General features: G+C 37.1%; 1 protein-coding gene across 1 annotated transcript; it reads right to left on the reverse strand.

Moving 5' to 3' along the window:
* Positions 1-1829: 1829 nt before the first annotated feature.
* Positions 1830-23167, reverse strand: wdr95 (WD40 repeat domain 95). Its single transcript, XM_041994999.1, has 27 exons — positions 23100-23167; positions 22487-22727; positions 20924-20989; positions 19334-19564; positions 18987-19072; positions 18770-18862; positions 18636-18681; positions 18470-18516; positions 16708-16825; positions 14333-14402; positions 13639-13858; positions 13439-13544; positions 13084-13235; positions 12720-12826; positions 12515-12617; positions 12351-12430; positions 12202-12256; positions 12077-12101; positions 11938-11997; positions 6793-6955; positions 6601-6696; positions 6440-6498; positions 5659-5791; positions 5515-5554; positions 5074-5162; positions 2432-2616; positions 1830-2142 (listed from the first exon to the last, which is right to left on the reverse strand). Exons 1-27 carry the CDS (start codon positions 23165-23167, stop codon positions 2134-2136), a joined length of 2748 nt encoding a protein of 915 aa, XP_041850933.1. The 3' UTR covers positions 1830-2133.
* Between the last annotated feature and the right edge of the window lie 169 nt (positions 23168-23336).

Here is a 23336-nt window from a genome sequence, read left to right on the forward strand (position 1 = left end):
ATAATAACATAATTAACATTATGTTTTAATATAAAACATTTTAAAACAACTGAAATGCAACTAAGACATGAATTTTCATTCATTTGGAATTTTTTCTGTCTCCCAATTCTTAGATGATGATTCTTTCTGCCCCCTTGTATGTGTCCATATTTACTGAGCATTTCTGAATAATTCAGTGTTCCTATAGCTCTGAAAGTGTGTGTGTGTATGTGTGTGTGTGTGTGTGTGTGTGTGTGTGTGTGTGTCCGTGTGTGAGTTTAATTAGGTTTTAGAGTAGGGGCAAGTACTAATAGTTACTGTAATCAAAAAATAAATGAGATGTGTAGAACTTTCCTTAAAGTAATTATTATTTGGTGACATTAAATTGCACAGAGGAATGGGGAGTGCTCAAGTTTGTGTGTCTGTGTGTGTGCATACGTGTGTTTGTGTTTGTGCAGATTAGCAGAGGATGATGAATTGCAGGTTTTCCAGATTTCCATGGACATGGTTTCCTTGAACGGTTAGCCCAGTAAAAAAAAAAAAAAAACCCCGGTGACAATATATTTGGTGGAGTGTGCAAAAAGCATTTAATGCACACACAATATACACCACACCTTGCTCTCTTATTTTTTGTGCCACATCACTCCTTTTTTTTGCCTTCAACATACATGTCTGCATCTTCATCAGTATGTAGTTTCACTTTAGATTTCCTGCTAATGTAATTGACAAAACATCTAAACCAAGGACACATTTGTAAATGTAATGTTTTATTTATAATTGAAAAGGCAAACACTTTTAAAAAAATCAAGATTTTATTCATGTTTGCAAGATCTACTTGAGAAGGTTTATTAACTGTACCAATATTACATTATATCTAAACAATTTAACAACCAATTATTTAGTGATTGAGAACAATAGTCACTGATAACTTTTTTAATAAAAAAAAACAAACAAAAAAACACAAATTCTATCATATTTCATTGTGTTCTCAAAAGACAGAGTAGTGCACTTTTGCAGCTTTTAAATCTTCAGTAATTTTATTTCTGGGGTCTGAAAGTAGATGCAATAAGATGTACAAATAACAAAACCTAAACAATAAGCTAAATGTTGTTTTACAGCATAGATGAATAGCAGAGTTAAGCAGAAATTTGCTGTTTTTATGAGGGCCCCCTTTTAAATACAAGCAGTCATGTGATCCACGTTAAAGATAAATAAGGTAAGTATTGCATCTATAAGAACAATTACATCCACTTTATGATTTTTCCAGGTTCAAGTACAGACAATTTTGAGCAATTTCTAAATGTTTCTTTAGACTTTAAGTTGGTTTTTTCATGGGACTGGGAAAAAAGGAACCAAAGTTGGTTGTTTGTTTAATCGTTAGTTCATAATAAAACATTTCCCACAGTAAGCCTTACCTTATAGAACGTTAAAAACATGTCAAGTCATGTTTTGTGTTTCCATTCTTGCCATGTATTGCATCGCATGCACCAAGAAAGTCTGTTCTTTACTTTTGACCATTTAGCATGTCTGACACATAGAAAAAGATATAAATGCACATCTTAAACATTAAAAATATACCAGGAATGGTTTGTTTTTTTACATACTGTCAGAAAAAGCAGGAACCTGTAACTGGATGAGTGATACATGTGGAGACGGCATGTTTAGGTTAATAGGGTTACCTCATCCCAGTGAGCTAATCTGAAATATAGCCTGTAGACACCCCAGAATTAGTGTGTGACATACATGGATAATAAACACATGAAGGTATATAAGTCTTGTGTCCCGTAAGACCTTCAGAAAGCTGGTAGGACTTCTATTTGTGATGCATAAGTTTTATTATAGGCCCAATTCTCTGATCATTCTACCTCATGCTGTGTATTACTGCAAACAGACTTAATTCTTGCTATTATTTTATTCGGTTTTCTTCTACTTTGATCTGACTTTATAGCAATGGATGTTGCAATGACCCAGTTTCTCAATTTTGATCAATACAGTCTAATCTTATTCAGTTGACTCTAGTTCTTCTGCGTGGCTTATGAAAGGATCAATACCAGCGAGAGAGTTCAGGTGTTTCGCTGGTGTTCAGTGGCTCTACTGAATCAAAGCCTTTCAGAGCCCAGTGGTTCCATCACGTTAGTTTTCCTGACAGTTTCATCACAGGGTCTGAAATGCAGAAGAAGAGATATTCACTCTAAATATAAACCTGTCACTTTTTAAACTCAGACTGGTGTAAGACTGGCAGTGCGTGTATGCAGCAGTCTGCTGTTTAAATGGTTGTCGCCCAGTCAAACCCAGTCTTATATTCTTTGGGTGAAATGCATTTCCTTATCTTTCTCATTGTCAGTGTCACAGATGGATGTCGGAAGAAGTTCAGTTCAGCTTAACACTGGCAGGAAGATGAGACAGAAAGTGAAGCAGCTCAGATAATTATTTTTGAAATAATGCAGCTCACCTTTAGTTCCCCTCTATCGGCCTCAGTCTTGTCAGGATTGATGGCTTCAGAAAGACATGAATTTTCATTCAGAGTGTCATCATATGGCATACTGAGAGGATCAACCAGAACCTCATAGGGGACATCAGGATGCATCCAGGATGAGGGGTTGTGGACGTTCCAGATGTCGGGCTGCCCAAAGGTCCCTGTGCATACACGCCTGCTTTTTAATATAGTTTTAAAGACTGTTTTTAAAGTGATGAATGGATGAGATACAATAAAACCGTATGTCAGATTTCTGAATGCAGCTGAAATAATTTCTGAGCAGCACAACTCATACAGGCCTGGAAAAAACATTAATTTACATAGTTTTATAAATGCTTTGGATTTTGGTTAACTTATATATTCTGAAAACTCATAAACCAAATCCATCCATCCATCCAGATGGACGAGATGCAGGGCACACCTTGGACAGGTCGTCTGACCATCACAGGGCCACATGAAGATGATGTACAGAAATCAAAATACAGAGCATACAATTTCTATTCGCTTCTCTTGCAGAAGCCTTTTAGTAGTTTTCAGTCGGCCATGGATTAAAGCAGAACAACACCATGCAAGGTAAGCTCTGTAGATGAATAGGTGGATAAATTCATCCACATTTGTCATTCATCCACAAGAAAAGAAAAAGAAAAAAGTCGCCTCAGTGCCTTCAGCATCTAAAATCCCACTAATATTTGTTAGCAGGTTTTCTCAAACATACATAAGGTAAATATGCATGGAAAATATCACAACTTAAAGTGTTAAGTAGACCTTGGTTTTACCCCCTGAATAAAAATGTTGTTTTCTCTTAAAATTTTAGTAATTTTTCCAACTAACTCATTGACTTGCCAGTACATAGCTAGTTGCCAGGTCACATAGGAGGAGGTTGTTTGCTGTAGTGGAAAAAATCCAGTTAATGTGATGTGTTGTTTCTACAGTCTGTTCTACTTAATAGGTGTTTGAGACTCATATGATGACACCTGCCTCTGTACTTTTACCCTAAACCTAACCATTTTTAGACTTCGGATAAAAATCCACCATTATATTAAGACAAGGCTTAAAACAGTCTCACTCTGAAGAACATACGTCCACATCTGGAATATGGTAAAGAATGATACCACACAGAATTAATTGTTAAACCAAATTAAAGGATTTGCTCCAACTGGAAATATGTGATTGAATGAGGTTTACCCAAGATAAGTTACTGAACTCGTACCCAGCATCATGTCTGCTCCAGTGCAATACATGGAGTGGTACATGTGGTTTTCTCTCCTTGTAACATCTTTCACACACATAGTGCCAACTTTGACCTTCAGTTAGAACAAAATTTTCCAACAACACTGTCTAAATGTAACCATAAAAAAGGAAGTAAAGCATATAACTCAAATTAATAGCGTAACATTTACAAAAGTTTAAATTCCTGCTAAATATGAATGTCCCATGAGCCTTTGCAGTCTTTGCAGAACTGATACTGTGGCTCTGTAATTCTCAAGAAAAATGCATCATTAGAATACTAAAGAAATGTCAAACTGAAATATTGAACTTTGAGAGTAGAAAACTAATCTCTGATAACTCTAGTTCTCAGGACTCCAGATGTGTTCAGTTTTTAGAAGAGCCCCATCTCCTCTTACTGAATGTAACATGTTTAATTATCTTTGCTAATCAATATCATCACACTGCACAATGTTTGGTTCAGTAATGAGACACTGTTTATACAAAGCATTAAATAATAATTAATCACCATTAAAGAGTTTATACTGAAGCTAAATCTGGATTTATTTTGAGGAAGACTACTCCAACATCCCAAAATACTAATGAAATGGAGTCTGGTGTCCAGCAACCCCTGTGATGACATCACTCTTCTGCAGATTTTGTGCTTGACAGAGGTTATTGATCCTAAAATCCAATGTGTGAATTTAAACATACGGGTAAAACTACTGTAAAAAGTTACAGGAGGATATTCCTTCATGTTGTTATATTACATTTGGCCCCATTTTTACTGACTTTTCTAACTGTTTTTGAACATATGAACCAAACAATATTTATTCCAACCCTTTTATGTACTTTTACCTCTTAATTGTGAAGAAGTAAAAAATAATCCATTGCAAATCTAGAAAAGGGAATGGACTGATGAAAAGGACAGAATCTGAACTGGCAATCTCCTGTTTAAATTGTGGCTTAGATAGTGCTTTTCAGGGCATCCAAAGCATGTTAAAGAAAATCCATCATGCATGGTAAACTACATGTGTAGCCACAGATACCCTGGGACAGACAGAAAGAACCACGGTAGCCAGTCCACACCAATCGTGATGCCAAGGATACGACGGCAGCATTAGGATCATTATTAGATTTGAACCATCAGCCTTCTAGTTATTGAACAGCCTACTCTACCAACTGAGCCACTGCCACTCCAAGATGTCAAGATCAGATTGCAAAAAAGTGACGTGAACTGTTAAAGATGCGTGTCAGTGACATGCAAAATTATACACTATTGGGTGTACTATTTATACATTTTGCCATTAGATCAAATTGGACTAAAAGGAGCATCCAGCTGACGTAAACCTAAATCATACATCTCTTGAGTCACCCCTTTGGCTAATTAAGGCACACAAAGTGACACCTACCAATGAATTCTCCCTGAGCACTCCAAAGGCGCACAGTGTAGTCGGTGGATGAGGTAAGCACCACTTGATCACTGTCAACGATCTGCAGGCTGGAGCAGAATAAAGAGACATGCAGTGAAAGAGAAGAGATTTTCTGGCAGAACACTCTAAATCATCCACTCTGTCTGTTCGTCTGATGCCAGATGCACCTCAGGCAGTAGCTCACCTTGTCTGTGTAAGACCTTACCACACACAGTCACACTACACTCTGTCTACAGCAGCAGACTGAAGTTATTCTACTGCTGCTGACACCTCAGGGACGTGGAATCTTAGGAATGCAATTAACTTGAAGTTAAGGACAAAAGAGGCCTGCTTGCTTTTCGACCACATTCATCTGATAGTTGCCAGCTTCACAAGAGTGATTTGAGGTTGATAAAAAAGGTACAAGCGTATTTTACTCACCCGGTTATTGTGCTGGTGTGAGCACGCCAGAAGGTCTCAGCTGAATGAATGAAAAACATTATCAGAGTCAATATCAGAGTCTTTATGTCTTCACTGCTGGTCCAATGAAAGTAATGGGTAAAGTATGAAAAAATGTAAGCTCACCTCTGGGTGATTTTTTCTCAGGGTCAAACTTCCCAATGTTGTAAACATAGATGTAACCAATTCTATCAGCCGTGTACAGCATTGTGTCCTTATCTGCTTTGGCCAGTTTTGTTACCTTTTGTTGGAATTTAGACTAAGTAAAAGAAATGACAACAAAAACAATCCATGATATTCATTGTTTGATACTGACTCTTTCAGCTCAAATGAACAGAATAAAAGGGAGAAAAATCAAACAGAAATATGAAACTATTATCTCCCCTGTGGTGATAAAATGTTAACTTCCCTGCAGAGAGACAACATTGTTTTGACACATACAATATAATTACAAAAAACGAGCAAACCATAGAAAAAACAAAATAAATTATAACATGGAACCCTGCTGGTAGGTAACTAAATGCACAGGGGGCAAGCTGTAATTAGTTTAATTTTACAGAGTTTCTACTGTTTATATGCTCTAAAAATACTATTTCTACTGTATGGAAAATAACAGTTTCAGCCTTGAGGAGAGTTGCCTGGATGCTTCCATGTTCACCCATCTCTCATAACCAAAAGTTTATAATTTGCATTGCCTACCTGCAAGGAAGGGGTCTACTTGTTCTTAAAAAGAACTTCAGCTTAGCAAAGAAGGAATATATTATGAATTATCTTATTCTTTATTCAGCAAATTTGGAGACAACAGAGCGAAAAGCACTATTCCTGCATAGCCAAGAGGGAAAGCAAGAAATCTAAAATACAAAAAAAAAAAAAAAAAATAAAAAAAAATAAAAAAATAAAATCTCACTGCTTTGAAGTGGCTCACAAGTTTTCCTCTGTTGAGCACGTTCCAGAGATTCACACAACCTATAAAATAGGGAATAAATAAATAACAAAGTGATAAAAGATACTCTGGAAGGTTGTAAAGTGTAGTTGTGTGCTGAAATTACCAATGTTCCTTACACTAACCTCTAATACCAGATGACAGGAGAGCTGTAGTTGAGGAAAACTGCTGCAGTTTGGGATTGTTCAGGAAAATTATGCTTGGAACACTTGTATCCAGATCTGCATTAGAAAAAGGAAAAAATAAAGCAGGATAAATGCAATGCTTTGATGGTTAATTAAATATATTATTAATTTATCATGAGACTCCTAAAGCACCTTCAGCATTTTGGTGCTCAGCGTCAAGAGAGTTGACAAGCCGACAATGTATAGATCCAGAACTGACATTCCATACTATAATCTCTCCATCATAGCTGCTGGTGGCAACGAGAGATGGAGGACAGTGTGCCACACAAAGGATGTCCCCCTTATGGCCATTTATCTGGTGATAGAAAAGCTTAGACTCAGTTTCTCCTTAATGTGAATGAGTCTTTCTGTCTTTGAGCAGGACTTTAACCGTGGGTACGTGTTAAAAACTACATAACAGTAATTGATCTCACTGCAGAGAAGAGAGTGAAACAGGGAGTGAGATAACAGAATCAAAAGTTGTTTGTGTTTTTATGTTTGTGTAATAAATAAGTTATAGTAGCTACTGAGTTTAGCTTAGCCAAAAACAAAATGAATGGCATGAGAAAAACCCCACTGATCCATGCTATTTCTCCTTTCCACACTTGTGAGCTCACCACATAAGCACATAGACAAACTCGTTATTCAACCATATCATTTAGAAATGATCAGAGTGTGCCAGCTCACAGAACTACATAATATCTGAAAGGTCATTGTCTGGCACTCTAAAGCATAATGAAAATGAAAAATCTGAAGCTGTGTGGTTGTACTGCTGTGAGGAATCCTGAATGAAGAATATTAATAAAGCCTCATTTGGATGTCAGAGTTTTTCTCTTTTTTAAATGAGCCTGTCCAAATGTGTCACACATGGATTAACAGCTCATTCGTTGTCAAACCCCTGAGCAAGCAGACAAGCCAAACATTACTCCTGCTGCTGCTGCACTTCACACTGATAAAAAATATTCATCTTCTTCTTTATGAGCTCATTTATCACTGAACTCAACAAGAAGATTTGCTTGGAGTGATGCAGCTAACATGAAACTGTATACATGTGCCAAATTAAGAAAGGCAGATGGCAGTTGGAACTGTTACATTATATTGCATGCCAAAGTGAAATATTTATCTCGACTGGGTCAAGTTTTAAAAATTTTATGAGATGCAACACAACACTGACCATCTGGAGGAACAGAAAAACCCACAGTAAAGTGGATGCTCACTGGCTATGGGGAAGGGGAGCACTATGTATAAAACCAACCATTGATCTTCCTCCTTCAGGCCATTAATGAAAAACAATTTCAATACAACCCTCTGCAGATAATCAAAGGGGTCACTTTTCTTCTTGGCCACTGTAAGGCAATCTTTCTGTGCTGATAATTGGTGTCTTTGGGGGTGACGGAAACCACCAGCTGTAATGAAAGAGATTTAAACGCTCTGAAAGTCACCTCATCCAGTGGATCATACAGCATTAGTGAGAATCATTTTTCCCTCCTGTGGCTCACATAGAGCATTGTGCCCTGCAGTTAGAGATAACTGGATCGCATTAAACAGCCAAAACCAGATAAAGCTACTGTCACCACCTGCTATCATTTTTGTGGACTGTTTATAGAGCTTTGATGGTATAATTCACCTTCAAAGAACAAAAGAAATTGTTGTATGAAGCAATAAAACCTGAATGTGAGGTTTTGCTGTATCAGTAACAGTAATTAAATCTTTCAAAGCAGTAACATTTGTGTTATTTTGTGTCTTTGTGCTGTTGGATGCGCTGCCTCAAAAATATTTTTAAACAACTACATAATGGATTTACATTAAATTTAACAGAACCTTGCTGCTCAGGTAGTAGTTGTCAGGGGTGAAGCTATTAAGTTTTCTCTTGTGCTACAATCAGATCCAAATGTTAGATTATACAATACTTTTATATCAGCTAGGTTTTCAGTGAGATAAATCTTAACAGAATAAATTAAAATGCTGAACACTTGTCGTGGCATGTATGCTGCCATTGGCCCTCATCTACGAAAACATACAGCAGAACCGTGGTGTTATAATGTGTGCAGAACACAAAAACAAATGGTTTAAATCTAACAACTAAAACAGAAGAAAAAACAAAAGGTGAAACAAAATACAGAAAAACAGTAAATAAAGAAATTAATTAACAATATACCTTGCCTGTTGTTTGTTCTAAACTGTTGTTTTGCTGTCTAGTTTATATCAGAGGTTCATTGTACATTTTGCTTGACTAAGTCTGCATAAAATACTGTCATCCAAATATTTGGTAATCAGATGAAATGAGCATTTAATTTCACTATTAGAGGTCGGACAAACACACTCTATGAAAGTCTCCAAGGAATATTAGTGGAGTTGGCTGCTCATTGATGCTACAAATCTTCTTAATATCAATGTGCTTCTTCCTGAATACAGAAAATAGTGTGTTGCTTTAGTACTGATATAATAAATACATAATAAAAAGTATTCCAGAAAACTTAAGACACTGTGACAGTCCACATACCTTATATTCCTGATTAACTTGACAATAAAACATTTATATATACCAGTCTAAGCTCTTAAACTGGGTAAAACTGACTGCACTTAAGCTTTGACACATGTTGTATGTTGTGAAGAAATTGATAGATTTCCAAGGGGAAAATGTAAATATCGTTAGTAATTATGTTTATTTTCAAGATAATAATGACTTTGTGGGAGTATAGAAGGAAATTTGTGGAAGGAAACTGATTCCTTGCTGCTTAAGGTAAATTTTTCTTCTCCGGGTTTTGCTGCACAGCAGGGCAGAGATCAGGGAGGCTTTGTAGACCATTTCTATCTGAACTTTCCAGCCAGTCAGCAAAACCAGTTCTCTGGATATTCTAAAGATACAGCATTATCTGTGCATCTATTAAATGAACACAGAATGAACAGGGGAGCTTTATAGTCACAGCCCTTTAAGTGCAACAGTGGCTGGAGCACGAGGACAAAGAACATCTCCCTGCACTGTTTTTGCTTAGTATCACAATAAAAAGTAGAAAATGTAGTAGATATTTTGGTCAGATAAAGGGACATGTAGACACTATCTGAAAAACTACTAAAACTTGACTTAAACATGTCTTCAGAAACAACTAGAGACTGTTTATGTTCATTCATCTGCAACATAAAAACACAAGATTTTATCTATATATCCATCCCTCAACTTTTATCATTGTTTATCTGGGTCTGATTTGCAAAGGGTGAAGCAGAGCTGCCCAAGGCTGAGAAATAATCTCTCCAGCATGTCCCAGATCTGCCCCTAGGGCTTGTCCAACGAAGCAGGATTAATGTCTTGTGGAGGTAACTTCAGGTTCATCTCCAGGTCTCTGTGGCTGTGTCACAGAACTGGTTTACTTCTTACTGGAGGGTGTCACCATGGCAACCTGTGGTGGAAACAGAACTTGCTTCTCGGCTGGTTATGCTTGAAATAAAAGATCAAAACATGTAAGCACCACCTCCTTACCAACCTATTCCCCAGGGGAAAAAAAACCCACAATGGTTTGTTGACTCTCTCAAAATCAGAGCCTTAAACTGTTTTCACTGAAAAGCTTCTCTGAGAAACATCTTAACAAAGAGAAATGCTGATTTATTTAGTAGAACTTATCCCTAAATGTATTGATTTCCTTCCTGTTCTTGATTCACACCTGAGGGCTGTTTCACAGATGTAAAATTGAGTAATCCAAGATAAGAGAAGAAGTTGGGCTTGACCAAGTCTTGACAGAGATTTCTGGCTTAATCAGTTTTAAATACAGCAAAACAGGCTTAAAAGGAATGATTAGGTCAAGCCAGCTTTGAGTAATCCTGCTAAGTACATGCTCAGAGTTGAGTAAAATAAATCATGACGTTTGTTATAATCACATTCATGTGGAAAAGTTGCATGCATCATTTTATTTGACCAGATTATAATGGAGGCTTATGATTAATCAAAAGTTCATTTTATGTGAAATAAAAGAATGAGAAGAGGCTTTGCAGACCACAGCACACGTTGTTACTTCTATCATAAATTAATATTCACACTGAGCAAATATGACATTAATGATTAATGATTAATAATAGATCAATGGTGTCTTTACTCATAAGTTTTATCTCATTAAAAAAATTAAACTTAACTCAATACAGAACTTCTCAGAGATAGTCAAGATATGCTCGGTTTGATGCTCCTGGATTCCAGTCTGCAGAGGTAATACAACCCACATCCTGAAAATCATCATCATACTGCTCATGCAACTGGCTGGCTGTGTGAAAAATCCAGCTGGTCTTATTTGTCCTGAAAGCCGCTTTTATGTTGGAAAGTCTTTCTCAGTGTTATTGCTTTTTCATCGATCATGTCAACTAATAATGGACTCACCATTGTGAAGGCAGAGATGATAATCGCTTATCTCTCTGAAAGCAGCTTTGCATGTTGATTAGTTAATATTATTCATCTCAACAGCCACAGCAAAAAATGTCAAGCCTGTTGCATGTTTTTAACTTAAGTGTGAGCTGCAACCTTTATATTTGCTGTCACTACTGGCTCTGTAATCATCCATTTAATGATGATGATTGCAGTTTATTCTAAAAATTGCAATTCAAGGGCCTAATTATGCTAGTTCTAATGCTAGATCATGAATAAAAACTAAAGCACAAAAGGACAGGATAAAAATATAGAGTAAATGTTTAGATAATTGTACAAAAAACATTTTTGATAGGACTAACTGAGGAATGAATAAAAGACTCAGGATTAACCTGGTTGGTAGCCTGGTCTGGAGCAGGCTGCACAGACTAAATCTACATGGTAACTTATGTAATGCTGCTTTAGTAAAACCGGCCCCAAAATATATGTGTAGCTTTTGTTCAGATTTATGTCTACATCCATCTTATTTATAGATAGCGACTGTATGTAATATGTGCCTGAACCAAATTAAATAGTTAATTCTAAATACGTGAGATAAATAACTATGAACTAAAGTTTTTTGTGTGGGGAAAGGATATCAGTGGCTTTAACAGGAAAGCAGGATTCTACTCCTGTGGACCCACCTCCTGCAGGAGGTGCTGTAATAGTTGATGCATTGTGAATGGTGGTGGTGCAAAAACAGATGCCTTTCCTGAGATTGTTGTAAGATAAATAAGCCTACCATCAACAGAAAGCTGTACTTTTATAGATGGGGGGTAATTCTATACTGTTTATATATATTGCAGATGAAATACAAATTAAGTCAAGGCTTATTAGAGAAGTTGTTGCTTTGACCTAGCTGAACATTGATATCAAAATTATTGTTAAAAGAGTTTTCTGCTTATAATCACCAGATCATCGTGCCATGAAGGCTGTGGTCTCTGGACATGATGCAGGTCCCAAACATTGTCCTGGCAAAACACAAATATTCAGTCAGAAAACAGATTATGGCCAAAATGTCTTGAATTCTGTGGTTTCTTTTGTACTCACAGCGTAAATGTCAATCCTCCGGTCTCTTCCAACAGACATCACATAGCTTCAGACATAAATTACAGAAGCTCAGCATGGATTCAAATATATATTGAGCACTTTCCAAATATCTCATCATTACTCACAAATTCCTGTGAACTTTGAGAAAGATGCAGTCGAACACTTCGTGGCATTTACCATCTTTAGGAAAAATTGTAAAGATTGATTATTCTTACTGGTTGGAATATTTTGAGACTTTTTCCTCTTTTGGGCAATGAAAACTTACATTACCTACCCTTCTTTAAAGTCTTCAGACATTGACCATTATTGAAATTCCATATCTTCAAGCATCCGTCTCTTCCACCCGTGATGAGTCTACAAACATAAGAATGTACTATTGAGTATTGGCTGATTTTATCGTTTTTAAAAAAAGAAGTGAAACCACTTCATTAATCATACCTCCTCCCTTTAGAGTCAAATGTCATGCATGTGATGGCGGTCAGATCCTGCTTGCCATCAAACTCTAAAACCTGACGGCCAGTGTCAAAGTCCCAAACTTTGACTACCTTAAACCAATAACAACTGACATTAATGCTCCTGTTTTAAAACAAACTGTGTATGCTTTTAAGTGCTTAGTTAGTCAGCATGCAAAGCACTCATTTACTCACAGCTCCCTCACTGCAGCTCACGACTTGCCGAAACTCCTCGCTGTAGCCGCAGCACATCACAGGCTCATTATGTGAAATGGTGAAGCGACTGTGAAGGCTTGGCCTGATCAAGGAAAAAAAACAAAAAAACAACATGATTTAATGAATGGTACTGAGATTGATATTGAGGATTCATTTTTTTTAGAGTGAAAGTGTGGTGTAAAATCCTTCAAAATGATCAGCTGCATGTTTATATTTATTTTCTTGACAACTTCAAGACCCATCATCCTTAAAATAGTTCTCTTGAGGAACATTTTCTTCAGAGTACATTGGGAAATCTATGAATAGATAAAAATAGAGCACAGAGATGAGGCAACCAACCTCCACTTCAGGGGGAGCACAGCCATGCAGTCTGCTGCAATGTACAGAGATTTCAAAGTAGGAGAATATGAGCATGCAGATATATCCCCATGTATCTTGTTGGCTGTGGGGTCTGCTGTGAACAAACAATACTGATTCTGAATGTGCCAAATCTGAAATAAGAGCAGGGGAAGGTTATTTTCACTGTGTATACCACACTCGCCACTTACCACTTAAAGGTAAGCATGAGTGCAGAATGATTTCATACAGAGTAATAATAAAAATGAAAAATGACTGGTGTTTGTGTTGTAATATAATCCTGTATTATCATTATTGTTAATGCCTGTATTCTAATCTACAAAAATGAATGATTCACTTTAACTGTGGCCTCTGTGGAGACAGAAAATATCCGACTGTCCTCTGAGGCTACACAGAGGAAGAAGATGGGAGCAGAGTGGCCTCTCAAAATACCAGTAGGCTTCCTAAAGGGAAAAACTGAATTAGGAAGAGAAAACATAACAAAGTAGTTTAATTATACATGATTTAAAGTAAGTCCACTAAATGATGGTTGCTCACCCAGAAAAATGTGGGTTCCACAGCCGTATGAGTCTGTCCATGCCTCCGGTTACCAGTAAACTGTGTTTCTCACAAAGGTCAAAAGTCTTCACACCTTTGTGGATTTTGAAGACCGTCTGATCACATAATGCCCGGACTTGTGGAGTCCAGCTCAGTTGGATCTTTTTGGTTTTCCCCTCGTAGCAAACCTCTTTGATTTCATTTAACTGCTGAGCAGAATCTGTTAGTGGCAACACACAGCCTCAAGAAGAAGAAGAAGAAAAAAACACAACAAAATGCATTACATTACACGGCCTTGTTTACAGGCATCGATCAAAACAAGCTTTTGGAGCGAGGGTAAGTCATTATAGGAATAAATGACCTAGCTCAAAGTGAACATGCTCCTATATAGGGCTATCACGCATTTGTGATAGATGACTCATCATGAATCATTTCTCACAGTTCTCCAAGCAGACTGCTTGATGTTTAACACTAAGTTTAATTACTGCACAGCGTGACAGGACTCAGTACTTTCTTGTACAAACATTTTCAAGATATATCATTATTTGTTTGCCTCTCATTGCAGACAGTCAGTGTAGGTTTAGAACAGACTGTTAAGTATCTATTTTTAACCAGGGTAACAAAAAAAAATAAAAAATGTGCTGAACATAATGTATGCCAAAAGAATCCAAAGATAAAGCTGAACAGAGATTACCTATAACGAGAGAGGAAGAGTCTTCACTTGATGAAGAGACAACAGCTTGAAAAGCCGGAAAATACTTTGCCTAAATTTAAAGAACATCATCATACAGAATGATCACTTTATGCAATAATAAAATGTTAGCAAAACTAATTAATCCTGTGTTTGCAGATATAAACTGCCCTTTAGCATGAAAGATAATTCACTCTTTTAGGTTCCCTGTTTATTTCAAACTCATCTTGAACAAAAATGTTGACATCGAAAATGACACATACAATCATATTCTACAATCTACAGGGTAGACGACATCGTTCTCATCCTTAAAGTCCATCTATGACTTGCATGCAGTCCATCTGTTTCTATCTTAATTTATTGGTCATAATTAAGAATGCACACACCACAGCTGTTGTTGTATGTCATTGTGAAATCATGTCTTGTGGTCAAGGATCATTGATAGACCGGCAAAAAAAACAAATAGTAGTGCTTGAATGTCCCAGAAGCACAGCAGTCTCCATCCATCCATTTATTTTCTACCACTTATCTGAGGTTGGATCAGGCGAGAGGCAGCTTACACAGGGAAGCCCAACTTCCCTTTCCCATAGCACTTGTTTGACCTCATTTGAGGGGATCCTGATGAGTTCCCAGGCCAGCCAAGAAAAATAGTCCCTTCCACTGATTCGTCTAACCTGAGCCCCTCCCTGAGCCCAGACGCACTGTGTAGGAAAGCTCTATTCTCGCAGCGGGGTTCTGGAGGGTACATCTTCTTACCCAATTTTAACTAGTGTGTCTAAAGTGGATGTGTTGTGTACCATTATTGCTGTCTTTTATTGTCTCTAGCATGGGAGTTACACCTAAGACGACTTTCTGTCAATGACGGTCTGATTCTGATTCTAATCGGAGTTCGCCCAACCAGTCTACATGTGCTTTCTGGACTTGGAGAAGGCGTTCAACCATGTTTCTTGGGGTGTCCTGCCTGTGGGGAGTGCTTTGTGAGTATGGGGTACTGGACCCTCTGATAAAAACTGTTCATTCCCTGTATGACTGGTGTCAAAACTAAGTCTGTATTGCTAGCAGTAAGTCAGAGCCATTTCTGGTGAAGAGTGGACTCCATCAGGGCTGTCCTTTGTCATCGATTCTGTCTTATAGACAGAATTTCTAGGTGCATCCAGGACACTCTCACTGGAATGAGTTACAGCTGAGTGTGAAGTGGCTGGGGTGAGGATCAGCACCTCCAAATCTGGGACCATGCTCTTCAACTGGAAAAAGGTCATTTGATCTCTTTGGGTTAGGAGACCCTATCCCAAGGGGCAGAGTTTGAGTATTTCTGGGTTACAGAAGACTGCACACACAGCAGAATGTGTTAGTGCCTTTGAGGCTGAGGAAACAAACAGAAGCTATTTCCAGCTAAAGAGAACATAAGAGCTTGGCAAAGCACCCGAATGACCCCCAGACCATGACAAGTAAAATCCAGGGACCTGACAAAACAATTGTTGATGTATTTTCTCACTTTTCTCTTACTAACAGCACCACTACAATAATGATGATGGAAGAATCCCAGTGTGGGGAGGATTCACTTTGACTGGAATGAGAAGACAGGAAATGCAAAAAAATCTTGAGTGACAACCTTGTTCAGAGTGTTCAGGATCTCACATTTCAACAGCACACTGAACTGAAGAATTTCACAAAGAAAAGTAGTTTCTTTTGGAAAATTCTGTGAAATTCCTGGAGTCACTCAGTCAGGTCCAGCATCCTCTTTGTATTCCTTAAAGCTTGTCCCTTCTGGGTCGCCACATTGAATCATCTGCCTCCATCTCTGGACTGATTCTTATTGATTTGGCAAAGGTTTAACATTAGATGCACGTCTTAACACAACCTTTTATCCAGGTTTGGGACCAGTACAAGAAGCACAATGACTTGTTGCATTCCAGTCTGGTTCTGTATCATCTCTGAAAAATAGCTGACACTGACTCATCCAGCCTGGTTGAACTGAAAAGTTTCTAAGAAAAAGAATTACAAAAGTGTACAAAGGAAAGGTATTAAGCATGGAGAAATACTGTATTTTCCAAGACTTAAAGCAGTCATTGATGCCAAAGTGCATAAAACCAATACTTCCTTGCTGCATTGCTTGCAGCAAAGAAAAGATAAGGAATAGACATTGCAAGTCATGATTAAAAAAAAAAAAAAAAAAAGAATTCAAAGATCTGTTTTGTTTGTTTTTTAATGCTGAGAATAATGTGCAGACAAGAAAAAAATAGGAAATTAATTTTAAGATGAGTTTGAAATAAAACAGAATGAGTTCAAGTAGATCTGGGTTTTTTAACTTTCTGTTTGTTTAAACACTATTTGTTTTTAAGGTAAGTCAACCTAAACATGGAAACATGAAGCGTTACCTGTGTCACCCAGTCATGATGAACCTTCCATCTGACAAATGTCACATTTGGAGAAAGCACTGCATTGTCAATTGCTATGTTGGGTATATTTTCATTCTTTGGTAATTTATTCCATAATCTGTATGAAGAGGGGTGAAAGTGTGCAGTCAGCTGTGAAACTGATCCAATTTTATGAGGTGCAGCTTTGATTGTTGGGAACTGATGGGAAACAAAGGTGTAATTTTCAAATACATATGTGTGTGGATATGCCAACTCTTAGCTCAGCTCTTTTTTTTTTATCAGGATCTAGCATTTGATTGCTGTATAACATAATAAAAGACACCTGATCTCCTCTGTAAACAATTAGTCAAGAGTCAAATTAGTTGAATTTTAATTACGCATCTTCACAGTTGATATGTAGACTTATTGCATAAACTGAACCCCAATGGCTTTTGGGGAAGCTGAAAAATCAGATACATTCATGAATATTTAGCCTGCTGTTTAAAGTCTGATATCCCAATATGTTCTCTTAGTAAAACCTGCTTAATAACAAACAAGATTCAGAGTTTCTGAATTGAATAGCACATATTAAAGCCCTAAATGTGATAGATAAAAAGTCATTTTTTAGCAGCCCTCTATATCTACAAAAAAAAACTCAGTTAATTAAATTTTCTTAAATATTTCAAATATATTACTATGCAAGATGATAATTATACAAATATAATCGCACTTTAGCACAAGAAGTGAGGGAATTTGTGTATTTAATAACACCAAGTGGTGTTGTATTATACATCACCTTTACAGACGAGGATCATGCTTCTGTGGAATAAGTAAAAGAGCTAAAGGTGGGTTATGCCCCCAAAATGTGACAAAATCACCTGCAATATTCTCCATTTGATATTCACTCTTTTTCTGAGTTGCTTGGGTTAAAGCACTCTCCCACAGTGATAAAGAAACAATAACATTTATTGGTCATTTTTACACTATTCATTTTACACTGTTATCTCACTAGTCTGTGCAGAATTAATAAAATCCATAGCCACACCACAACAGCTTGGCACCTCCTCCTCATACTGGTCACCAGCCCGGCCACATTTTGCTGTGGGATGGCATCACATTCCTCAACCAGGAGTTGTTGGAGGTCAGGCAGTGTGGTTGGGCCAGTGTTGGGCATGTAAAGCATGTAAAGCAGATATTATGTTATGATCCTAACTCTGCAGGAGAGATTGTTGTTGGGCTTGAGGATGGTCCCAGATTCTGGAGTCCATCATCTCATTCCAATGTGTCTGTCTATCGATTAGATGGCCAGTCATACATCTGTGACTGACATACACTTGGCAGCACTTGAATCTCAAAACAAGAGTGAATGCAAACAGGGGAATATTGCAAGGGATTTGGCCACATTTTGGGAGTTGGGGGGCACACATTTAGGTGTGATTAATTCCAAAAAATGCACCATTCTCACAGGTTACACCTCATTGTTAAGCTGACTAAACAGACTTTCCAAAGATGTATAATACAACACCAACTGATATGATCAAAGACAAAAAAATAGACCAAACATAAATTTCCTCACTTTTTGTGTTAAGTTTATATAATCTGAGAGGAGAACAAAACAGTACTCCAAATCCCTATTATATGACAATAGTAATAACTTTATAATATATCCATGATATCACATCCTCTAATCATTATTTAATTAATAGAATACCAGTTTGTATGGTGGCTAACTGAACTGTTGAAATAAGAGTGACTGTAGTAGGTTTGTAGTAAACAACATTACCTGAGGGTATCTTGAGCAGATGATATCAAAATTATAGTAACACATCCCTGCAACACAAACACAAAAATTATTCTCTTGTGGAAAAATGGATTCTCTATGCCCCCCCTTTCTTTCTTCCCTTTTTTAATTCTTTTGGTAATTGAATCAGTTTCAACAATTAACCTACTTCAGCATCTCCATACACAACACAACATTTATCAGGGCCAGTGTAGCTACAATAAAACAGGAGGAATAAATATTAATTAGTGAGTAAACAATTTTGTGGGAGCTTTTCTAAATTCTTTAAGCTTTTTTGCTCACCTGTAATCTAAAGTTAAAGGGATGGTGTTCAAGGCACTTATCTGACAATAAGGCTCCAGAGAGAAAAGTTCATAAATCTGGATCTCTCTGTCACTGAAAGATAAAGAAAAGAAGAGCATTTAACAAACACACAACAGACTGGAAACTTTAAACATGAGGAATCAGTGTTCTCTGTAAATTATTATGTGTATTTATTTTTCACTATTTAGCACTATACCCTGTTCCAATCATCAGCTTGCTGTACTCCATCATCAACGTGAAATCACTTGCCCACTTTGACTTTCTATTACCAGGTCCTTCACTCTGTAAAACCAGACAATTTCACGTGCTGATAACCCTCAATTTACCAAATATGAAGTGAGTTTTTAGAAAATAAAAAGCAAAGGTATCTCTCATTGAAATATAGACAAAAGCTAGCGGTCAGGTATTTTTACACAACCAATCTAAAAGCAGTAATATTTTGTTTCCTGACATTTTGTGGTGTTTTTTTGTATTTGATACACAGTAACTAAAATATTGAAAACAATTACAGGGTCAGAAACATTCACAGATATTAGAACATACAAACACGTGTTTGGTCTTCTGGGGTTTAAGGTCAGGACTCCAGTGACAAACAAATCCATCTTCTCGAACTGTAACCATGGTGCCATCATGAGTGAAGTGAATGCTGACATTAGGAATGCCATGGCCATAATCATTCAAGATGGCTGGCAGAGTGAAAGCCACTTGCTCACTGCGTCTCAGAGTTTCCTCCTTCCCTTTATACTCCTGCAGCATGTATGTGCAGAACTCCCCCTGTGTCGTATCACATAAGTGTTAGAAATGATTATGTTAATGTTTTCTGTACTTCTTTATAGCCATAGAAGTATCATTTAGGTCAGGGGTGGCCAACGCTCTTGAGGACCGACGTTGGCCACCCCTGATTTAAGTTATATTAAAAAAATGTGGAGAACTATTCTTTGACTTCCCAAACAAATATGGCCTCAATCCCTAACCCTAACATTCTTTGTACTGGAGCCTTCACAGATGGGAAAGTTGCCCATGCCATAGGCACTAATACAACCCCATATCAACAGAGAAGCAGGCTTCAAGCTATCTGCTGATAAGCTGGACAGTCCATTTCTTCTTTATTCCACAGGACAAGTGGCACTCATGGTTTTCAAAAGAAGTTTCAAATTTTGATTCATGTGACCACAGAACAGTTTTCCATGTTGCCTCAGGTCATTTTAAATGGGCTTTGGCCCAGAGAGCATCTGGAGCATGTTCACAAACGACCTTTTCTTTGAATGATAGAGCTTTACTCTGCATTTGAGGATTGCATGATGAATTATGTTCACAAGCAAAGCCCATGCACTGATTATGATAATCATGTCTGTTTTTAATACAGTGCTCCCTGCTCACAAGCATTCTGTTTTGACCTTTGGCTTTGTCCTGTGTGCACAGAGATGCAGATATAGGAGGAATATAGGACTTTTATTAATATACTACTTTTATTAATAAACTAAACTATTTACTAATAAACTTAATTAGTTGTCAGATACTCTTTCAGCTATTTTTGTATAAAGAACTTTTTCAGCCTTTTCTTGCTGTTCCAACTTATTTGAGATGTGTTGCTGCCATCAAATTGAAAAAAAGCTATATTTTCTATCTAATGGTAAAATGTCTCACTTTCATTATCTGATATGTTCTTTTATGTTTTGTTGGAAATTGAATATGAGATTAGCAAATAAATGCATTCAGTTTTGGTTTACATATTTAACGCAACATCCCAATGTTTTTTTTGGAGTTTTCTAATTCTAAATAAGATATCGAATAATGTCATGAACTGCAAGTGTATAAAAAGGACAGATTTTTCTGCTTTAGAAATCTTACAGCCTGTGAAAAATGTGGAGACTGGAGAGGAACTCTGTCAGCAAATGAAAAATTTAGTCCACCAGTGGAAGTTGTTACGAGCCAAAAGTATACCAGCAACAAGTGTGTACGAGCTAATTTGTTCAGTTTTTACTCCAACAAATCATGCCTGAATTTTAGTTCAATCAAAATAATCCTATTGTGTTTGATGGGTGTGTGACTTAGCATTACTGCCTGCATTGTGACAATGAACAAAGAGCTGTGTGAATCACTACAAACAATGCATGATGAATATCATCTCACCCATGAAATCTTTCCTTGGCCTAAGTAATCAATCTTCTTAAATAGCCCATGAATTTGCACATTGCTCTGTGAAATCCAAAGAACAATTAAAGTGAAAACAATTAAATTTGTCTAAATGAATCAGCTAATTCCTTAAACTGTTATTAATTATAATATAAATAAACTAAATGAAGAGAACTCAAGAGAATATGAGAGAAATATAAAGAGAGAAATTTCATGCTGTCTCACCGTATTAGGCAAACCCAAACACTTCCTCAATATATGTCCAAAATTTCTCACATCGATCAGTCCTGAGCCACGCATTTCAAATTCCTTTATGAGAAAAATAATTTATTCATATCATATCTTGGATATCAGTAATCAGATTGAAAGAGTATAAGAAGAAAAGGAGCAGTTCTCACTTTACCTCAAAAGCTAACTTCAGTTTCTTGAGATTAGTCAGTGACATCTTCTCATCAATCTTAACAAGTAGAGAGAAAATATTAATAATCACTATATTTTATGGTGATTATAGTTATTAAAGCAGTACAATGCACAAAAATATATTTTTTTTAACATTCCTTTAACTTTTTCCCCAACCACTCAAATCTACTCACCAGGCAGTTCATAAAATCTGGTAGCTAAAATCATAAATTGAGGTTAGAGAAGAAATAATATCAGTGTATTTTTGTGGTGGAATGCTGTCTCATTACCTAAAGATATAATAAAGACTCCATCTCTGCAGAGAGCGCATCAGAACCACTGGCCAGATAACATGCCACACTCTCATCTTTAAAGGCCTCTCTAAGTTTTTTTCACTAGTTTCCTAGCAACTGATCCTTGATCCTTGAAGCTCTTTGATGTACCATTAATAAATAAGAAGGATAAACAGCTTAATTCCTCAAGGATGTGAGTAGAGATGAGGTTTCCCCACAGAATTTCTTGAATTGGGCGGATAACTGTTTAATCAGTCAGAGTGATAGAAGTACTGAAAGTGCTCACATAACCTCAACTACTTTCTAAATCCCTTTATAGGAGACGCACAACTTTGAACTCCCAAGCCTGCTCCTCCTAATCTGCTATGGCACATTACTCCTTACATTAAGAAGAGAGTGTAACGGACATCTGAAACGGAAACCCACACATTTGAGCCAGTGCATTTGCAACACATCCTCCTACACCAGTCTATCATTCCTGTCAGCTTGAAAGCTCGAATTTGGATCTGCTGGAGACCTTTTAAGTAGTTGGCTCAAGAACATGTTTGTTTTACTTTGGTCTGAAGCACTCTCAGCTCTGGCAAAGAATTTCATGCCTGATGTGCTGTCAGACTACTAGTAAATTGATCATCAGCTTAATTTAAATTGGCATTTTTTGGCATTATATTTATTTTGCTCCTCCTGGGTGAGTTTAAGCCAGCACTATAGCACTCTAGTGACATCTTCAGGCTAAGAGCAGCAACTCTGGAAAAGTATTGGTTGATGTCTGGAGTGCAAAACCTTTAAAGACACCAAATCATGTAGTTTTTTGTTTCATGTAGAGAGAAAGAAGCTACCATTTATTCATTCTTTTTATTGAAAGCTGTACCTCCAAGCTCTGAGATGAATAAATAATGTGGTGCCGAGATCTTGTTATTTGAGCTTTATCTCCAAGTGTGACAGAGTGTCTTCTGTGGTTCTGTTTCAGTAGCTCTCGAACCAGCCATTCAGGCTGCTCCTTTATGTCCTCACCAACACCCACTCGCCAAGGTGCTGAGGAGTCATCTGCTTTTTCTGGCCCAGTTGTGTTCCTTGTCTTATCTCCTGTACCTCTCAGCTCAGACAGGATGCTGAAGGATTTGAAAGTTTGATTAAATGTGTGTGGTTTTATGTTTGATACATTACTGCTATCCAAATCAGATTAAATGTGCTAATTAAGATAGTCAGCCTTGTCAAAAACGCTATCAGCGTAAGCTTCACATCATCATGATGTTTAATCTTGGGAACATGATTATGATTCCCAGGTGACCAGGCTCCATGTGTAACTCACCACTGGAGCACTATGACAACAGCAAACATTTTCTGAGCAAAGCCAAAAAAGCAGGCAAGGCTTCAGTTTTGACTTTTATTTAACTGCTTAAAAATATGATCTGAATTTAAGCTTCCTACTGACTTGATTTACATTTGACACGGTATAAGGTTAACAAAAAGCAACAAAATACCTGGTCACATGTTTGGTTTCTAATCTTCCAGAAGCTGAAGAAGACCGAAACTTTTTCCCAAGCGGCATTCCTGATAATGTGTGGATCTTTAAAACTGATGTGAAGTAAAAATGATAATGAAAGTGCTGAGCATTTCGTCAGTCCAACCTGTAAACACAGACTAATAAAACAGATCTACCTGACATTACTCCACCTGAGTCTTGCTCTAACATTACACCTGAGCAGAGCAGGTGGTGC

This window comes from Melanotaenia boesemani, chromosome 9, assembly GCF_017639745.1.
Source record: "Melanotaenia boesemani isolate fMelBoe1 chromosome 9, fMelBoe1.pri, whole genome shotgun sequence".
NCBI lineage: Eukaryota > Metazoa > Chordata > Actinopteri > Atheriniformes > Melanotaeniidae > Melanotaenia > Melanotaenia boesemani.